At 42.1% G+C, this 14,454-nt stretch overlaps 1 protein-coding gene across 8 annotated transcripts in view; it reads left to right on the forward strand.

Moving 5' to 3' along the window:
* The first annotated feature begins 3,564 nt into the window (after window positions 1-3,564).
* The window catches only part of PPP6R3 (protein phosphatase 6 regulatory subunit 3), a 54,540-nt gene continuing 43,650 nt past the window's right edge, over window positions 3,565-14,454 (forward strand). For 2 of the 8 annotated variants that reach the window (XM_071761572.1, XM_071761576.1), the window contains exons 1-2: window positions 3,751-3,913; window positions 11,098-11,192. In XM_071761572.1, coding sequence (XP_071617673.1) covers window positions 11,115-11,192 — 78 coding nt within the window. In that variant the 5' untranslated portion in view covers window positions 3,751-3,913; window positions 11,098-11,114. Of the gene's footprint in view, window positions 3,914-11,094; window positions 11,193-13,543; window positions 13,596-14,454 lie in introns of all 8 variants that reach the window. The other 6 variants (XM_071761574.1, XR_011729355.1, XM_071761571.1 and 3 more) reach the window with 6 other exon arrangements.

A 14,454-nucleotide genomic window follows, 5' to 3' on the forward strand; every position in this document is an offset into this window, starting at 1 on the left:
TGGATTCCCTCTTATCTGCAGGCAAAATTCAGCCCTTTCTCTGAAAAGGAGGGTACACACAGCTTCACCTGTTACATTTTCCCCCTTTCCACAAAACAACTTCACGATTTTTTTTTGCAGTGACAGCCTCTCATTAAGATCCTACTCTTCTACCTTCAAGTTATGAGCCCATTTCTAACATGATGCCCTGTTTTTGTCATGAAAGAGATGCTGCTTTCTGTGGAAGCACCTTCAATATTTATGTCTCTTTGTAATATCAATAATCATGTCTCTTTTAATATCAATAGTTTCATTTTAATGGGAGCAGATCTGCTGAGTTGGTAATTTATTTATAATAAGATCCAAGTACAGCTGTACTGAGCTTAACTTTGTATGGCAGAGGAGCATGTGAAAGATGTGAAGATCCATTATTCAAAGTGGAGTTGCTTTATCCTGGAGTGATTCTTCACAATGAATTCAAAGAAATGTATTGTTTTCCCTTTCCTTTGGTATATGAAATGAACACAGTGATCTGTGCTTTGGGGCAGTTTCTATGTGCTCTACATGTGTTGCCCACAAGACCCACCCTACCACTTCTCAGCTTTGTTGCTTCTTCCCCCTTTGTAAATAAATAATTCAGCCCTTGTCTTAGCCATAACTTACCTGTTTTTCTTAAACATATTGTGACCAGTAACTATCAGAAGGATATCTGTAAATATAATTTTTTTAAAAAGTCACCTCATGCATGATTCAAACTCATTATCAGAGAATCATAGAATTGCTCAGGTGGGAAAAGACCTTCAAGATCATCGAGTCCAGCCTTGTCCTAACCAATCATCATTCCCCATGACCCACCACTAAACCATGTCCCCAGGCACCACATCCAGGTGATTTTTAAACGTATTCAGGGATGGAGACTCAACCACCTCCCTGGGGAGCCTGTTCCAGTGCTTAACAACCACTTATAGAAAAGAATTCTTTGCCACCATCCACAGAAAGCACACGTTACCCTCACAACCTGCAAGGCAGATGTTAGCATGATGGAAAATTAGCTTTGTTGAGACTGGATGTACCATATCTCCTTCAGCTACTTGCTTACCCACATTAATGAAATATGCTAATGCCATGTTCTGACAAAGGGAGTGTTTTACAAGTCCATGATGTTAACTGATACGGAGAACAACAACCTTTCCTGGCTCTGTTACTACATTTGGAAGGGACACTGGGAAGATGGGAGGTGCAGGAGCTGGAGAGACAGGCTGTCTCTCTCTCCCTTTGCTCTAGAAGGTGACACTCCTGGTACACGGTGTCTCCTCCATGCACCTTTGTTCACAGAGAGGCAGACATTTTATATACATAGATATCATTGCCAACCCTAAACTTATAAAAAAACCTTTAAGCACCTAAAATGTAAAGAGCAGAATTGCTATGCTGAACCAGGCATGGTGACTCAGGCTCAGTAGAGCCCCCTTCAGCTGCCATCTTCCCTCCCAGAAAACTGAGGTGGGTGTGGGAAGGAAGGACCAAAAATAGTTGCAGGTCATGCCCAGGTGAACCAGACGTTTTCAGTACCCTCTACATTGGGGCTGTCAGCAGCCCTCCTGTCCTCCCACCTCCTTCCCCCCTCCCCAGCTCCTCAAGAGCCACACACAGTTGAAAGCAGTTAAAACCACATTAAAACCAGACAAAAAAACTCCACATAAAACCCAGGCTGTCTTTGGACAGAATTATAAAATAATTTTTCTGATCAGAGAAATTAGTTTAAAAATTGGTTAAAAGAGATAAAATACATTGGTTTTGTTTATACCCAGTTCTGGTATGTGGGTTTCCATAGTGATCAAGGTTGAGTTTGGTTTTGACCCATGCAGGTGCAATGGGCTAGGAAGGGCAAAGCCCAGGGCAGGTGACCCAGGTTGGCCAACCCAAGTATGTCATACCATAAATGCCACTGTCACTACATATCAGGAGGTTTGTGGGGATATTTTTTTTTCTTCTACCATGGCTGCCTTCCTCAGAGGGTCCTGACTGTCTCAACAGTCATCCCATACCTGAGCTCTACCCCCCACCTGCTGTGACTGTTGGGTTCTTGTTGGAGCTGTTGTGCTGGCATTCAGCCTTCTCTGCTACAACTGCACAGCTTGCAGCTGCTACCTGGAGCTGAGTATGGCTTTGTACCTTGGATCAGCATTGGGGTTGATACACGTTCATCATCATATTATTTTAAATCTCCTTTCATTTCAAGCCATAGGTCTCCTTTCCTTTTCCCAGTTCTCCCTCCTGGGTGGGTTGAATGATAGAAACACCCGAACCATAGAATCATAGAATCATAGAATCCTAGGGGTTGGAAGGGACCTGGAAAGATCATCTAGTCCAACCCCCCCTGCCAGAGCAGGGCCCCCTAGAGTACCACCTAGGAACGTGTCCAGGTGGGTTTTGAATGTCTCCAGTGAAGGAGACTCCACAACCCCCCTGGGCAGCCTGTTCCAGGGCTCCGTCACCCTTACAGTAAAAAAATTTTTTCTGATATTCAACTTGAACCTCCTATGCTCCAATTTACACCCATTACCCCTTGTCCTATCACTGGTCACCACTGAGAAAAGCCTAACTCCATCTCCCTGACACTCACCCCTTACATATTTGAAAACATTGATGAGGTCACCACTGACAAATGCCCACCACAACCACACGAGGTTACCTGGCTCATCTGCACACAGGCAAAGCACTGCTGGCCATGATTGGGGTGGTCTCCAGCAGGGATGGGGATGTCATCCTGCCAGTGACATTTTGAAAACTGAAGGGCTGCCCTGAGGGGTGAAGGGGCAGTAGCTGGAGGGGTCATTGCCATTTTTTGGGAAGGTAAATTGAGAGGATTTGCAAAGGAAGGACACAAGCATCCTGGCTGGACAGACTGGGTAAGACACATGCTCTATGACACAGAGCCTATAACACCTCGTTGTAGGTGTCTTTTTGGGGCACACAAGGCCGCCCGTTCAGTTATTTATTATCCGACCTTTCAAGCAGAGGTCCTCGCCAGCAGAACTTGGCCAAGTGGGGTTGTGGAGCTTCAGCCAGCAGTCCTGTGGGACATAGGCAGCTCCGGTGGGAGTTTTTCCCCTGTTTTTCCACACAATTATTCTGGCTACTTCAGTTAAAAGGCTGCTAGTTCTTCGAGAGAGCTGGAGATTCCAGGGGAGCTCGGCTCAGGAAAAGCAAAGTTCTGCTTGTGGAGAATACAAATAGCAACACGCCCTCGGACACCCATCAGCGCTCTCCTCACTACCGCTCATCAGCCGCCGTCCCGCCCAGCACCGCCGCCCCTCCCCGCAGCCGCCACCCCCACACCTCAGGCGTTTTCGGGCTGTTTGGCGCCCGCGCCGCGCCCTGAGGGGCGGGGTGCGCACCGCGGCCAATGGCGCCGGGGCAAGGCTGCGAGGAGGCCTCCGCCACAGGCGGCCGCACCTCCCGCTGGGGCCCGAGAGCCCTGGGTGCGGATTGGGCGGAAAGGTTTCATTTTTAAAAGGAATCTCCTCGTGCGATTGGGCAAGCGCGACGCCTCTCAGGGTGACGCTCCCTTGTTGCTAAGCCGGGAAGGTGGGAAGCGAGGTGCACCTGCCCCGTGCGCTGACTGGCGAGCAGGCAGCCCGGAGCCCGCCCCAGCCCCCTTCAGCCGCGGGCAATCACGTAGCTGCGTGACTCAGGCGGCCGGAGCGCCAGGGAGGGGCCGCGCCCCGCACACCGCCCAACGGCAGCGAGCGAGCGGCGAGGGAGGGCGGTGCCGGGCTGGTGTGATTGGCAGGCGGGGCAGAGGAGGGTTCGCAGGAGCTGATATGTCCGCCATCTTGGAGCGGCGGTGATGGTGGCAAGCGGTGCCTGTCCCACCTGAGCGGAGGCAGCCCGGTGCCTGTGGGGGGGGGACGCGCTCGCCGAGGTACAGGTGAGGTAGCTGTGCGCTCTCCCCGCCTCCCCTTCCAGCGGACCGGCGGGTGCGGTGGCGGCGCGGGCCTGGTGACGAGGGTGCTCCGAGCGCTCTTCAGGCGCCGCTGGGCCGGGGCCTGGCGAGGCTGCCGGGGCCTGGCGAGACCGCGGGGCCTGTGTGGTGCGGCGCCCCCTCGCACACGCACTGCCGGGTCCGGAGCAGCAGGGCCAGGCGCGGCTGCGGAATGCCGTGGGCCTACCGGCGCGGGAAGAGGCCGGACAGCGCTGAAGGGAGCTGTGCCCGTCCGCTGCCTTTTTCTTGCTGTAGCTGTGACGTTGCGGCCTTCGGCGGCAGCCCCGAAGTTTCTTTCTGGCGTCCGTGGGGCTTCGTCCCGGGTGGGGAAGTCGGCCGGCAGCCGTGGAGAGGCGGGGACGCTGCAGCGGTTCCACGGAAGCTCCGTGGGGAGCGCGGGGGCCTGCGCGGCGCGGTTGGGTACGGTGCTTGGCGCATTGTTCCCGGTGGATCGGAGGAACTGTGGGGGGGCTGTAGTGTTTTGTTGAAATGATGGAAACTGCGCTGCTCCCTTCTTCTGCGAGCACTGGAGCTGTTGCTACAGCACTTGCGGAACTTTCGTCTGGCTTTACTTTTATCTCTAGGATAATAAAACAGAAGCTTTGCCAATAGCTGAGTCTGAACTCACTTATCTTCTGTAAAGTCAGTATTCCTGTGAGGAAACTGCCTTTTTTATCTCTAGTAGGGCCGCTTTCAAATAAAAATTTTTAAGAGCATGGTGGTGTTTGGGTAAGCTACTGTTAAACACATTTGGCAAAATCTCGCTTTGAACCCGCCGGTTGTTGTGGTCTTTTTTTACTTTAGTCGATAAGAACTTGAGTCTTACATGACATAAATACGATTGGGTAATTTGAATAGGTGCATTGCTATTTTAAAAAAAGTCTTATGAGTGGGTGAGTACAAAAAAACTTGTCGGTAGATGGAAAGCCTTAGGAAGTGTTCCTTGTGAGGTGTCAACTTAAAAATGAAAGGCAGTGATGTTGCTTAAGTTTTTGTTTTGGTGTTTTTTAGGGTTTTGTTGTTTTTTTCTTTGTTTTTTAATTGAATATTAAAGTGTTCTAAAACTTCCATGTAGTGTATAAAGTGAGCTTGTGAATTCCACAAACAAATGTGTGGGTTTTGTTCTTTTTTTTTTCATCCCTCTTGGAATGCTGAAAAATAGAAAATCTCCCTGTTTCAGTTTCCAAAAAGATTACTGCAGCTCTTTGAACTGCAGGGTACAATATACATTTTAGTAAGAGTCTGTGATTACTTAAATCTCTGATTTTTATTTGTTTCAGTAGCCAGGCACAGACTAACTGCAGCTTGCAAGAGGCTTTATTATACAAACAGAAGACTCCAGAATTATCTTTCAATATATAACTTGATAAGGAGAGTTCATGCAAATGTGTTTCTGGTCTGCATGTTTCTTTCTTGACAATTTCAGTTCCTCTGAGTGATCTGTTCCCTCCAGTTATGATACTGCTTGAACACAGGTAATAGTATTTCATGTGCATTTTGCTTTTCACAGTGAAAGCAAAGAAGAACTGAGTCCTGCACTTTGTGAGTTAATAAGAGAAGTTTTCTTCTGATACTACTAGAAGATTTTATATTAGCCAGAACTGCTGAAGGAGTCTGTTAACAGTGAATTTAAGGAAAACACTGAGTTATAGTGAAAGTTGTAGTTTAGAAATTCAGAATAAGTGTCCTGTTTTAACAGGAATTTCTGAAGTAGTGCAAGTTTCTTTCTAGCAAGTGTAGATGTTAGGTTTGGATGTTAGCTGCCATGATTTTAATACCTTTGAGTTCTTTCAAATATAAAACAACTAGCTGTTGTTATTTCCTCATGGAATTAAAGATCCCGAGTAGTTTGTATGTTTCTTTACAATACTGCCTCAAACTGCTCATTCTGCTTCTGTTGACTTGCTAAACTGATAGAACAAAACTGTTTCCCTCTGAAGCCTTTGTTCTTGTACTTAGCTGAGGTGATGCTACAGCCCACGTAGCAGTGAATCAGGTGATGTTCTAAGAATGAAATTCAAGTGAATTAATAGAAAGGCAGCTGAATTTATCAGTATTAAACAAGAAAATAATTCTGCAGGTAGTTAAGATCACTTTGTATTGCTCTATCGAAATAATATATTTTCTGGCTTCAGTGTTCCAGTGTTGTACACAACTCTTGTAGACAGGAGCTTTGCATGCTTTCTTCTCACATATAATTTGTTATTTGTGGTCTGTGGAACTTAAAATGGAAACCATGGCTTTTCAGCTTGGGCAGAGGAGGCACTGGTATGAGCATAGTAGTTTCTGTAGTAAGGTAGGATGTCTCAACCATATTGTCTACCATCTAGATTTGTCTCTTGTAGTAACTCTTTCTTCTCTGACCTTTAACATGTCTGTGTACTCTGTTAATTCATATGCCAGGTTTAGGAATAGTGTGTTATCTCAAAGTAAACTCTACATTCAAAATTCTAGGTTGTTATCCTAAGAGCAAGGTATGGAGCCAGTGTTTTTAGCAAAGCTTTCCATAAAAATAAAACAAGTAGGGTTAAGTGAGAAGTAATATCTTGCTTGTCTCATTTTGTTTTGTGCAGTTGGAGTAAGAGAACAAATAACTTGAGGAAAATATTTAGTAATGACATTTGATTCTGGTACTTTCAGGGGAAGAGTCATGTCTGAAAGATCAATCAAAAATACGTAGAGAATGTGAGCATGATGTCAAAAGCTTTTCATGGCATGTTTAATTGAATACAGTAGTTGTTTTTGTGGTGTGTCAGGGTGTCAGCATCTGCTTTAGAAATGATATGCTGCCAAGCAACTAAAGGAAAGTGTTTTTCTAGTCTTGGATATTGTATGCAGCTCTGTAGCTTTGGGTACTTGATGTCAGGAAATGGGACAGGGACACTTCTTCCCAGGAAGTGGGATAAGATTGGGAAGACATTTGGTATAAGCTGTTAACAGCTTGTGTATTTATGGAATATTTCTTCACACAACATTGGGGAAAAACACCTGTTAATATAAAATATAAGAATCTTCAAGACCTTTGTTTGCATAACTTTGAAAAACTACCAAGAAGCATGTTTGAAGCAGTGTATGTGGTTTGAAATGTAGCAGAAGTTCCTGACTAACAACACTTTGTTCTTTCTTTTAGCTGTTTCTCTGTAATCATCCTTTAATCCTGTTAAAGACATATCAAATTGGGAATGCTGGGTGACAATCTGTGCTGTGTGTCACATGCCAGCAGTGGAAGAGAATACCAAAAGGATGTCAGTGTACAGCTGTACAGAACTGGGAAGCTGTAATCCACCACCACATAATACACTCTGCTGAAGTAGTGGTGTATGTTAGGGATGTTGGCAAAAGGGCTAAGAAGAGCACCAATGAAACTCGTAGTGAGGATTTGGTTAAAGGCATGAAGGGAAGGCAAAATTGACAGAAAAAGTGTGTAAGCACAAGCAGAAACTGCCTCATAGTGAGGTTTGAGGGTTATTTAGTTTCCCGTGAGGAAGTTTTGAGAACACTTTTATTTCATTTTGGGTGGGATGATTCCAAGCGGTCCAAGTTGTGCATCTGCAAGGAAATAAGAATCCACTGGGTCTTCTAGAATATGAGCATCAAAAGGCCATACACAAGCTCTTGTCAGTTTTGCCAAAAGATACTTAAACATGAAGAAACAAGAATCTGTTTTGCAACTTTAGCTTCTACTAGAGGTTTTTGGAGTACATCTTAGTATTTCCAAAACTAGTAATTAAGAGAAAAATGCTTTCTGTAAATGTGTATTTTGCTTCTCTAGAAGAGCAGGGCTTGAGACCCTAGTCCTTAGTTGGGTGATGCACATTCCTCACTTAGAGTAGTGCCCTAATAGAAAAGTTAATCAAATCAGTAAGATTTGAGTTGGGCTTTAGGCAGTGGCTGTAGGCAATGCTATTACATTTTTTTTTCATTGTTCTGTAACTGGTTTGAGCAGTTGTGCTGTAGCAGAAAAGAAGGAAGTAATAGACATTTTTAAAGGCATGGTGTGTTCCAAATTGATGTTACTTAAATGCTGCTTGCACTGTGAAAGGGTATCAGCCACTGCTTCCCCAGGGTGGGTTTTTCATCTTTGTACTGTGGTTATACAGTTCACCATAAAAAATCAATGCTATTTGCTTTTCTTCTAGTATAATGAAATCCAAGTCTTGTGGTTTGTTTTTTTTTCTTAAGAATTACAGTCAGGAAAAAATCATAGGTAAGGTCTTGGTGAAAAAAATGTTTCTGTGAAATGCATTGTAACCTAACTTTTAAAACATGCGTAGGACTCTTCATATTCTGTTCTTCTTTGACCAGTCTCTAATCTAAAAATCTCAGCTAGAAGCTTTAGCTTGAATTACAGTAATTCACATTATTTCTTGTATTACTGCCTTGACAGACATGCCAGATGCCCAAGTATCTTTGGAGGCTAACTCTTCTAGAAAACAGTGAGTAGTAGAGACATTTGTTGGAGAAGTTTACCTACTGTCCCCAAACATCTTGAAAAAAGGATGGAAGGTCTAGAGACAGATGAAGCAAAGCTCTAGTGGTGGCAGGAACAGACCCACTTCTGTGGAGGTGGGTTTCCTGCTGGTTCTGTGTCTTGCATCTACAACCATCTTCCATTTCATGTTGGTGGTGCTCAACATGCATTCCAGATGGAAATCCTTTTGAAAATGACATCAGCATAGGGGTTGTACTCCCATCTTCCATGCTTGCCTTTGTGTTCTTTCTGGCTGTTACAAAGGAGGAGTTTGTCACTGCTCGTGGCAATTCTGAGGGCTAATAGCATTTTGGGAAGTGTTATTTCCTGCCTGTGACAGCTGTAGAATTAGTTAAACTGAACTGCCTGGGAAGTAGTCAGTTCTGCCTTTTGGCTTTGTCAAGCAAGCAGTCATCAAAAGATCCTTCTATCTGTGTACTCGATGCCGATGATGGGCTCTTTGTTATAGCTTCAAGCTACATGTTAGCTGCATTTTATGGCAAAAAGCTGTTGCATGCTGGACGTTGTATTGAGATGAAATTTGTCTGATTAGGGAGGTAGTAAAGATAACACTGGTAAAGAGGTCTGCATTTCTTAATGGTAAACATAAAACCTAAATGCAGCTTCTCCTGCTGCTTGCTTTTACTGTGGTGATTAATGTGCTGGGGTTGTTTTCAAAAGTGGTGTTTCAACGAAGGGTTGATTAATTTTAACTCACTGTTAGAGACTTGTAGAGCTTTATGGGTTTTTTTGACATTACTGAGTCTTTCCTGTTGCTTTACCAGTAGAGTTATGGGATGTCTTTTGTCATTTCAAAGGGATATACTTTGTGAAAATGTGTATCTGTGAAAGTGTATTTCACAGACTGTGAGAGCTGTGTCTGTAATTTTGCAACATTACTGGGTTTGGGGCTAAAGCTGTGTTCCAGAGTCACTTAAAATCTAAAAGCTTATGCATTTTGCTGTGGGACCAGTAATGGGTGATTGTGGACTGAACGTGCAACTTCACTCTCTCTCAACCACTTAAAAATGATTACTTCTTTTTTTCAGTAGTTGGGCCAGGTGAACAGGGTCATCTTATTAATATGATAGTCATAGATGGGCACATACTATCTTTTCTGTAGCTGTTTGTTCCAGCTGTTGTTGTTAAATAGTATTTATTTTGAGAGAATAATAATAATAAAAGCCTTACCTGGCTTGGATGCAAATGGTATAACAATGCAATTTATAAATACAAATTAATCTCTTAACTCTTCAGTTACTGAATGGGGAATTTAGTTGCCCAGATTTGCATTGTCAAGATGGGATATCAAAGGCAGACCAAAAAAAAAAAAAAAAAATATCTTGCATAAAAATCTCTACCATTGTGCCTGTAAAAAGATAGTAAAAATCTGAAAAATCCATAGATTGCTTAATATAATTTTTTAATAAAAAACACCTGTGGTTGTCTGAGACCTTTTTTGTTACAGGAAACTGGCTTCCTTTTAGAGCATAACAAAGCAATGATGTTAATGCTTTTACACTAAGTTTTTATTTGAACTACACTCATCTAATCCTCCCCTGCTCTGGACTAGGTAATTCTGAAGTTTAAGTAGCACTCCTCAAAATATGCTAGCTTTTGGCTGGAACTAGAATACAGTGGGGTAGCTTTTTTTTTCCCATTATGAAGTGGTAGCCCCATGCAGTAAAGAATGAAATTACTAGACAAAACAGAAAAATTGTAACCATGGTAATATCTCATTTTAGTGAGAGGGAGGAATTTTAAATTATGCTAATATACTTAATTTTTAAATTTACTGGAGGTTTGAAGATTGTGTGTAAAGATTAAGGTCATCTGTTGAAATGTTTATTGGTAACTATAATGTTATGGTGCAACTACTAAGTAGTGGAGTGCAAGCAAAAAGGAAAATGTGGTTACTGTTAGGTTTTTGGTTGGTTTTCTGGCTTTGGTTGGTTTTCTGGTTTTGGTTGTGTTTTGATGTGTGTGTTTTGTATTTTTGCTGGGTTTTTTTTAGTTTTGTTTTTATAAAGAGAAAAGTAATTGATTTCTGAATTACAGAAAACTGCAAGCAACAGCAGTGCTGCTCCTCAAAACAAAAAGCAGACTAGCAGCTGAAAATAAAAAAGGAAAGTTGGAGTGGAAAAGAGATGTTGACTTTTTAGGGTGGTGCCTACAGGAAAGGCAGGCAGGGCCTTTTTGCAAGGGCTTGTAGTGATGAGTGGAAACAGTTTTAAGCAGAAAGAGGGTAGATTTAGTCTAGCTATTAGGAAGAAATTCTTTCCTGTGAGGGTGGTGAGACACTGGCAGTGGATGTACTCTCTCTGGAAGTGTCCAAGGCCAGGCTGGATGGTGCTGTGAGCAGCCTGGTCTGGGGGAGGTGTGCTTCCCCATGGCATTGGAACCAGATGATCTTTAAGGTCCCTTCCAGCCCAAATAATTCAGTCATTCTGTGCTCTTGAACTCAGGTTAGTTAAGAGAAATGAGAGACAGGGCTGAGTAGCTTTTGGTTGCATTTTGGTAAGATTGTCTTACACATCTGTGTTGCCTTACAGTAGCTCTGATGCTGGTTTTAGGTGAGGGAGCTCTTCATCATCCTGATGCCAGATACTAGTCAGCACCTTCAGACTCTTCTCATCTCTTCTCTGCTCTTTTTCAGCAGAATTCCATCTGGCTTGGATGGAGTGGGGCAGATTTCATGAAGTGCTGAATTCCAAAGCAGTGGCTCAGATCATCCATAGCACCAGTGCAGCCATGGTAACTGTATCCCTGTGATCTGATGGTAGTGTTTTTGACTTGGGGAAAAAAAAAAACGTCTAGATCCACCCACATTTTCAGAGTACTAACTGGAACAGAATAGATTAAATGCTTAAGAAAAAGTAACCTGCTAAAATTCATACGTCTGGCCTTAAGACTGTCTCCTGAACTTACAGTAGTTTGTCTTTAAATGTGCAATCAAAAAAGGAAAAGTTTGCTGCTGAAATAGGCAGCATTCTTACATTTCCAGAGTAGTAATACAGGAATTTGGGACTCATTTACACTTCAAGATTATCAGGTGATTGAGATAATAATAGATGTTGAATTGTCCAGAATCAGCCTTGCAGGTCTCATTCCTATTTATCATCAGATTCAGAAGAACTTTTACTCTGCAGTCCTGCAGCAGACCTCATGTGATGTAATTTGGGGCAAAGATGGAAGAGAAAAATCTTGGTTGCCCTGACCCTAATGGTGTGTTCCCTTTTCCCTGGCTTTGCTTGCCCTAGTGATTGACAGACTGTTTCAGTATGTGGACTTGACAGAAGAACTTCTTCCCTTCTACCAACTGCATTTATCACCTCTTAAAGTACATTTTTCATGCAAATTACTTGGCAGAAATTTTATCAGTGTCTGGGAGCCAAGAGAGGGACACTGCACAGCAAGGGGTTGTGCAGAGCTTCTTAGCCTCCTGTAGCACCCCTGTCAGACTGGATGGAGTCTCAGTTCTGGTCCTTACTCTGAGGGTGGATGGCTACATTTCAGCATAAAAATGTGCCCTTGAAGCAAGGTGTTTGGAACTGATAGCCACAGCATTCAAAGATAAAGTCCTAGCATAAATGAGCCAGTTCTTAAAGTGTTCTAAAAGAACTGGCTAAAAGTTGCCTTGGTGATCACAGTTTATTAAAAAACGTTTTTTAGTTGGTGAATTAGAACTCTGGACTATATCAGATGCACTGATGTCTCTGTCCTCAAACTGTCTCATCCCTACTGAATTCTGTGGTAGACAACATTTTAAGGTCAAGGGTCAAGTTTTTTGGTTTTTTTTTTTAAAACCCATTTGTTCAAGCACTTGTTTAAAGGTTTTTGGAAAGAGATGTTCCTGATTAACTTCTGTAGTAAGCCCCAAGAGGGGAGTGTTCTAAGGAGGACATTTTTTTTTTCTCCACCAGACATTGGGAGAGGTGTGGTAAAAATCAATGATGAGTCTTAAATCCTTTTTCACAGTGCTCTCCCTTGTTGAGCATTAGCATCAAATAGTCTTGTATTGCTAGACTGTGACTTCACTGAGGAATCTTTCTGGTCCTATAACACAGTGGAAAAAAGGAAAAAATGTACTTTTTTCTTGCTTAAGCACAGTGTTGTATAAAGTTGCTCGCATTTGTTTTGAGTACAGTATGACCCAGAAAGGGAATAGAATTAACTATGCAGTGACCTTTGCTTCCTGTTACTAATTGTGATTCAGACACCTTTATTTTTCCTGAAGAGAAGCTGGTGTTCTGATAATGGTTTTGATAAACTGATTGCCCCCATGATGGGAATGCAGTGCAAAAGTAAACTGAATTTTTTTCACTGATGTTTTATACATTGCAAAACCATAATCTTAGGTAGAACCTGTTTTACATAAGGTAGGTTATATAAGTTACTGGTTTGAGTGCATGGAGTGTGTGCTGTACTTGCAGTTCTTCACCAGGATTGGGTTCTGTAAGTGAAGAGTCCTATTTAGTTTGGAGATACATGAGAACTGTTTTAGAAGTAGGCAGGTCCCAGTCAATGCAGCATTAATGAAATTTTTTTAGTCCTGGTAATGACAACTGTTCCCCTAGTGGTTGACTTCTGTATCCAAAAAAGTGTAAATAAAGTTCATCAAGTTATACTTCAGCACTACCATGCTTTTGCACTTGTTGTGAAGGTGGATGCTGGCCTTGAGAGTTGTGCTTTGCTTTATTTTTCAGGTCTATCAGATAAACTTGTGAGCATGGATATGTTCTAGTGGTGTTGAGTTTCTGTAGTTTTATGTTGGAATGTTATAAATATCCACATGACAATGCTTCTGCCTTTACTTGTTATCTTCAGGTTTAAACTTTTGATAACTTCATCGTGGCCCCTTGTCAGAAGTATTATTTTAATGTGGCTGAACTGTTGTTGCTGAATGTGAACCATCTTTGGATGTTAGAAAGCCAGATTTAATACTCTTTTAAGGAAAGAAGTCCTGTGTGTTTTCTTTTTCCTTTATCCATAGTGTAGTCTCTTTTAACATATAAACTGTGCTGTGGTGGGAAACACTCTGAGCCAATAAACCATCTGTATGACTGAGTGGAAATCATTCCTTGAATCAAACTCTCTCTTTGTAGATTCCCTGGTGAGCTGAAACAGTCCTGACTGATCAGAGCAGACCTTAGCAGGGTATGCTATAATACTTGCACCTCTAGCATTATGTTAATTTTGATTATACCATGTTTTTATTTTCCTATATAATCCTAGTGTACTGAATTCAGAAGCTCTCTGTTCAGGTGTTAAACAGTGGTATTGAGACACTTAAGTTTTTTAACAGAGGAATAAAGTGTCAGACATCCTATTAAGAGGAGTAATAATATTGATTTGCATAGTTTTGCTGGCAGTTTAAAACTCTGAACAGTATATCAAGAGTTTGTAAAGTCTTCTGGAAGCTAAGCAGGCTTGCTCCCAACTGAGGAAGTGACATTTTTTTCCCTTCTTGGAGGTCTAATTCTGAATAAAGGTTGTGCATTTGAAATGCAGAAAAGATAACCAAGGAAACCTGTAGTAAATCAAACTTAAGTCCAGTAAATTTACTGTTTCTGTTCTAATTAGAGACTTGATTCACAAGGGATCTGCTTGACATGTAGATCTGAAGATATAAGGATGAACACATGACCTGTGAAAGTATTATGGTTATTGTATTACATTGACCTTCAGTTCATGTGTTTGTTGATTACTAAAATAGCCTTGGAGGAAGTTGTATTTAGTTTTTGTGTACATTAAAGCTTGGAGCCTGTGGTCTTGTGAATAAAATGCAAACGTGGGTTTTCATTCTGGAGCTGTTGGATAACAGAATGATGCAAAAATAACATGGTATGCTATGCCACAAAACTTAGTGGCCCTGACAAAGCTAAGAAAAAGTACTTTTATTGGGTGATTTGTAAATAATTTTAAAATTATTTTCTTAAATTATATTTTAAGTAATTTTTAAATATTTAAAAATATTAGAATTTAAAATATTTGAAAAATTATTTTTTAAAAATAG

The sequence above is a fragment of the Heliangelus exortis genome, chromosome 18 (genome assembly GCF_036169615.1).
Source record: "Heliangelus exortis chromosome 18, bHelExo1.hap1, whole genome shotgun sequence".
Taxonomy (NCBI): Eukaryota; Metazoa; Chordata; class Aves; order Apodiformes; family Trochilidae; genus Heliangelus; species Heliangelus exortis.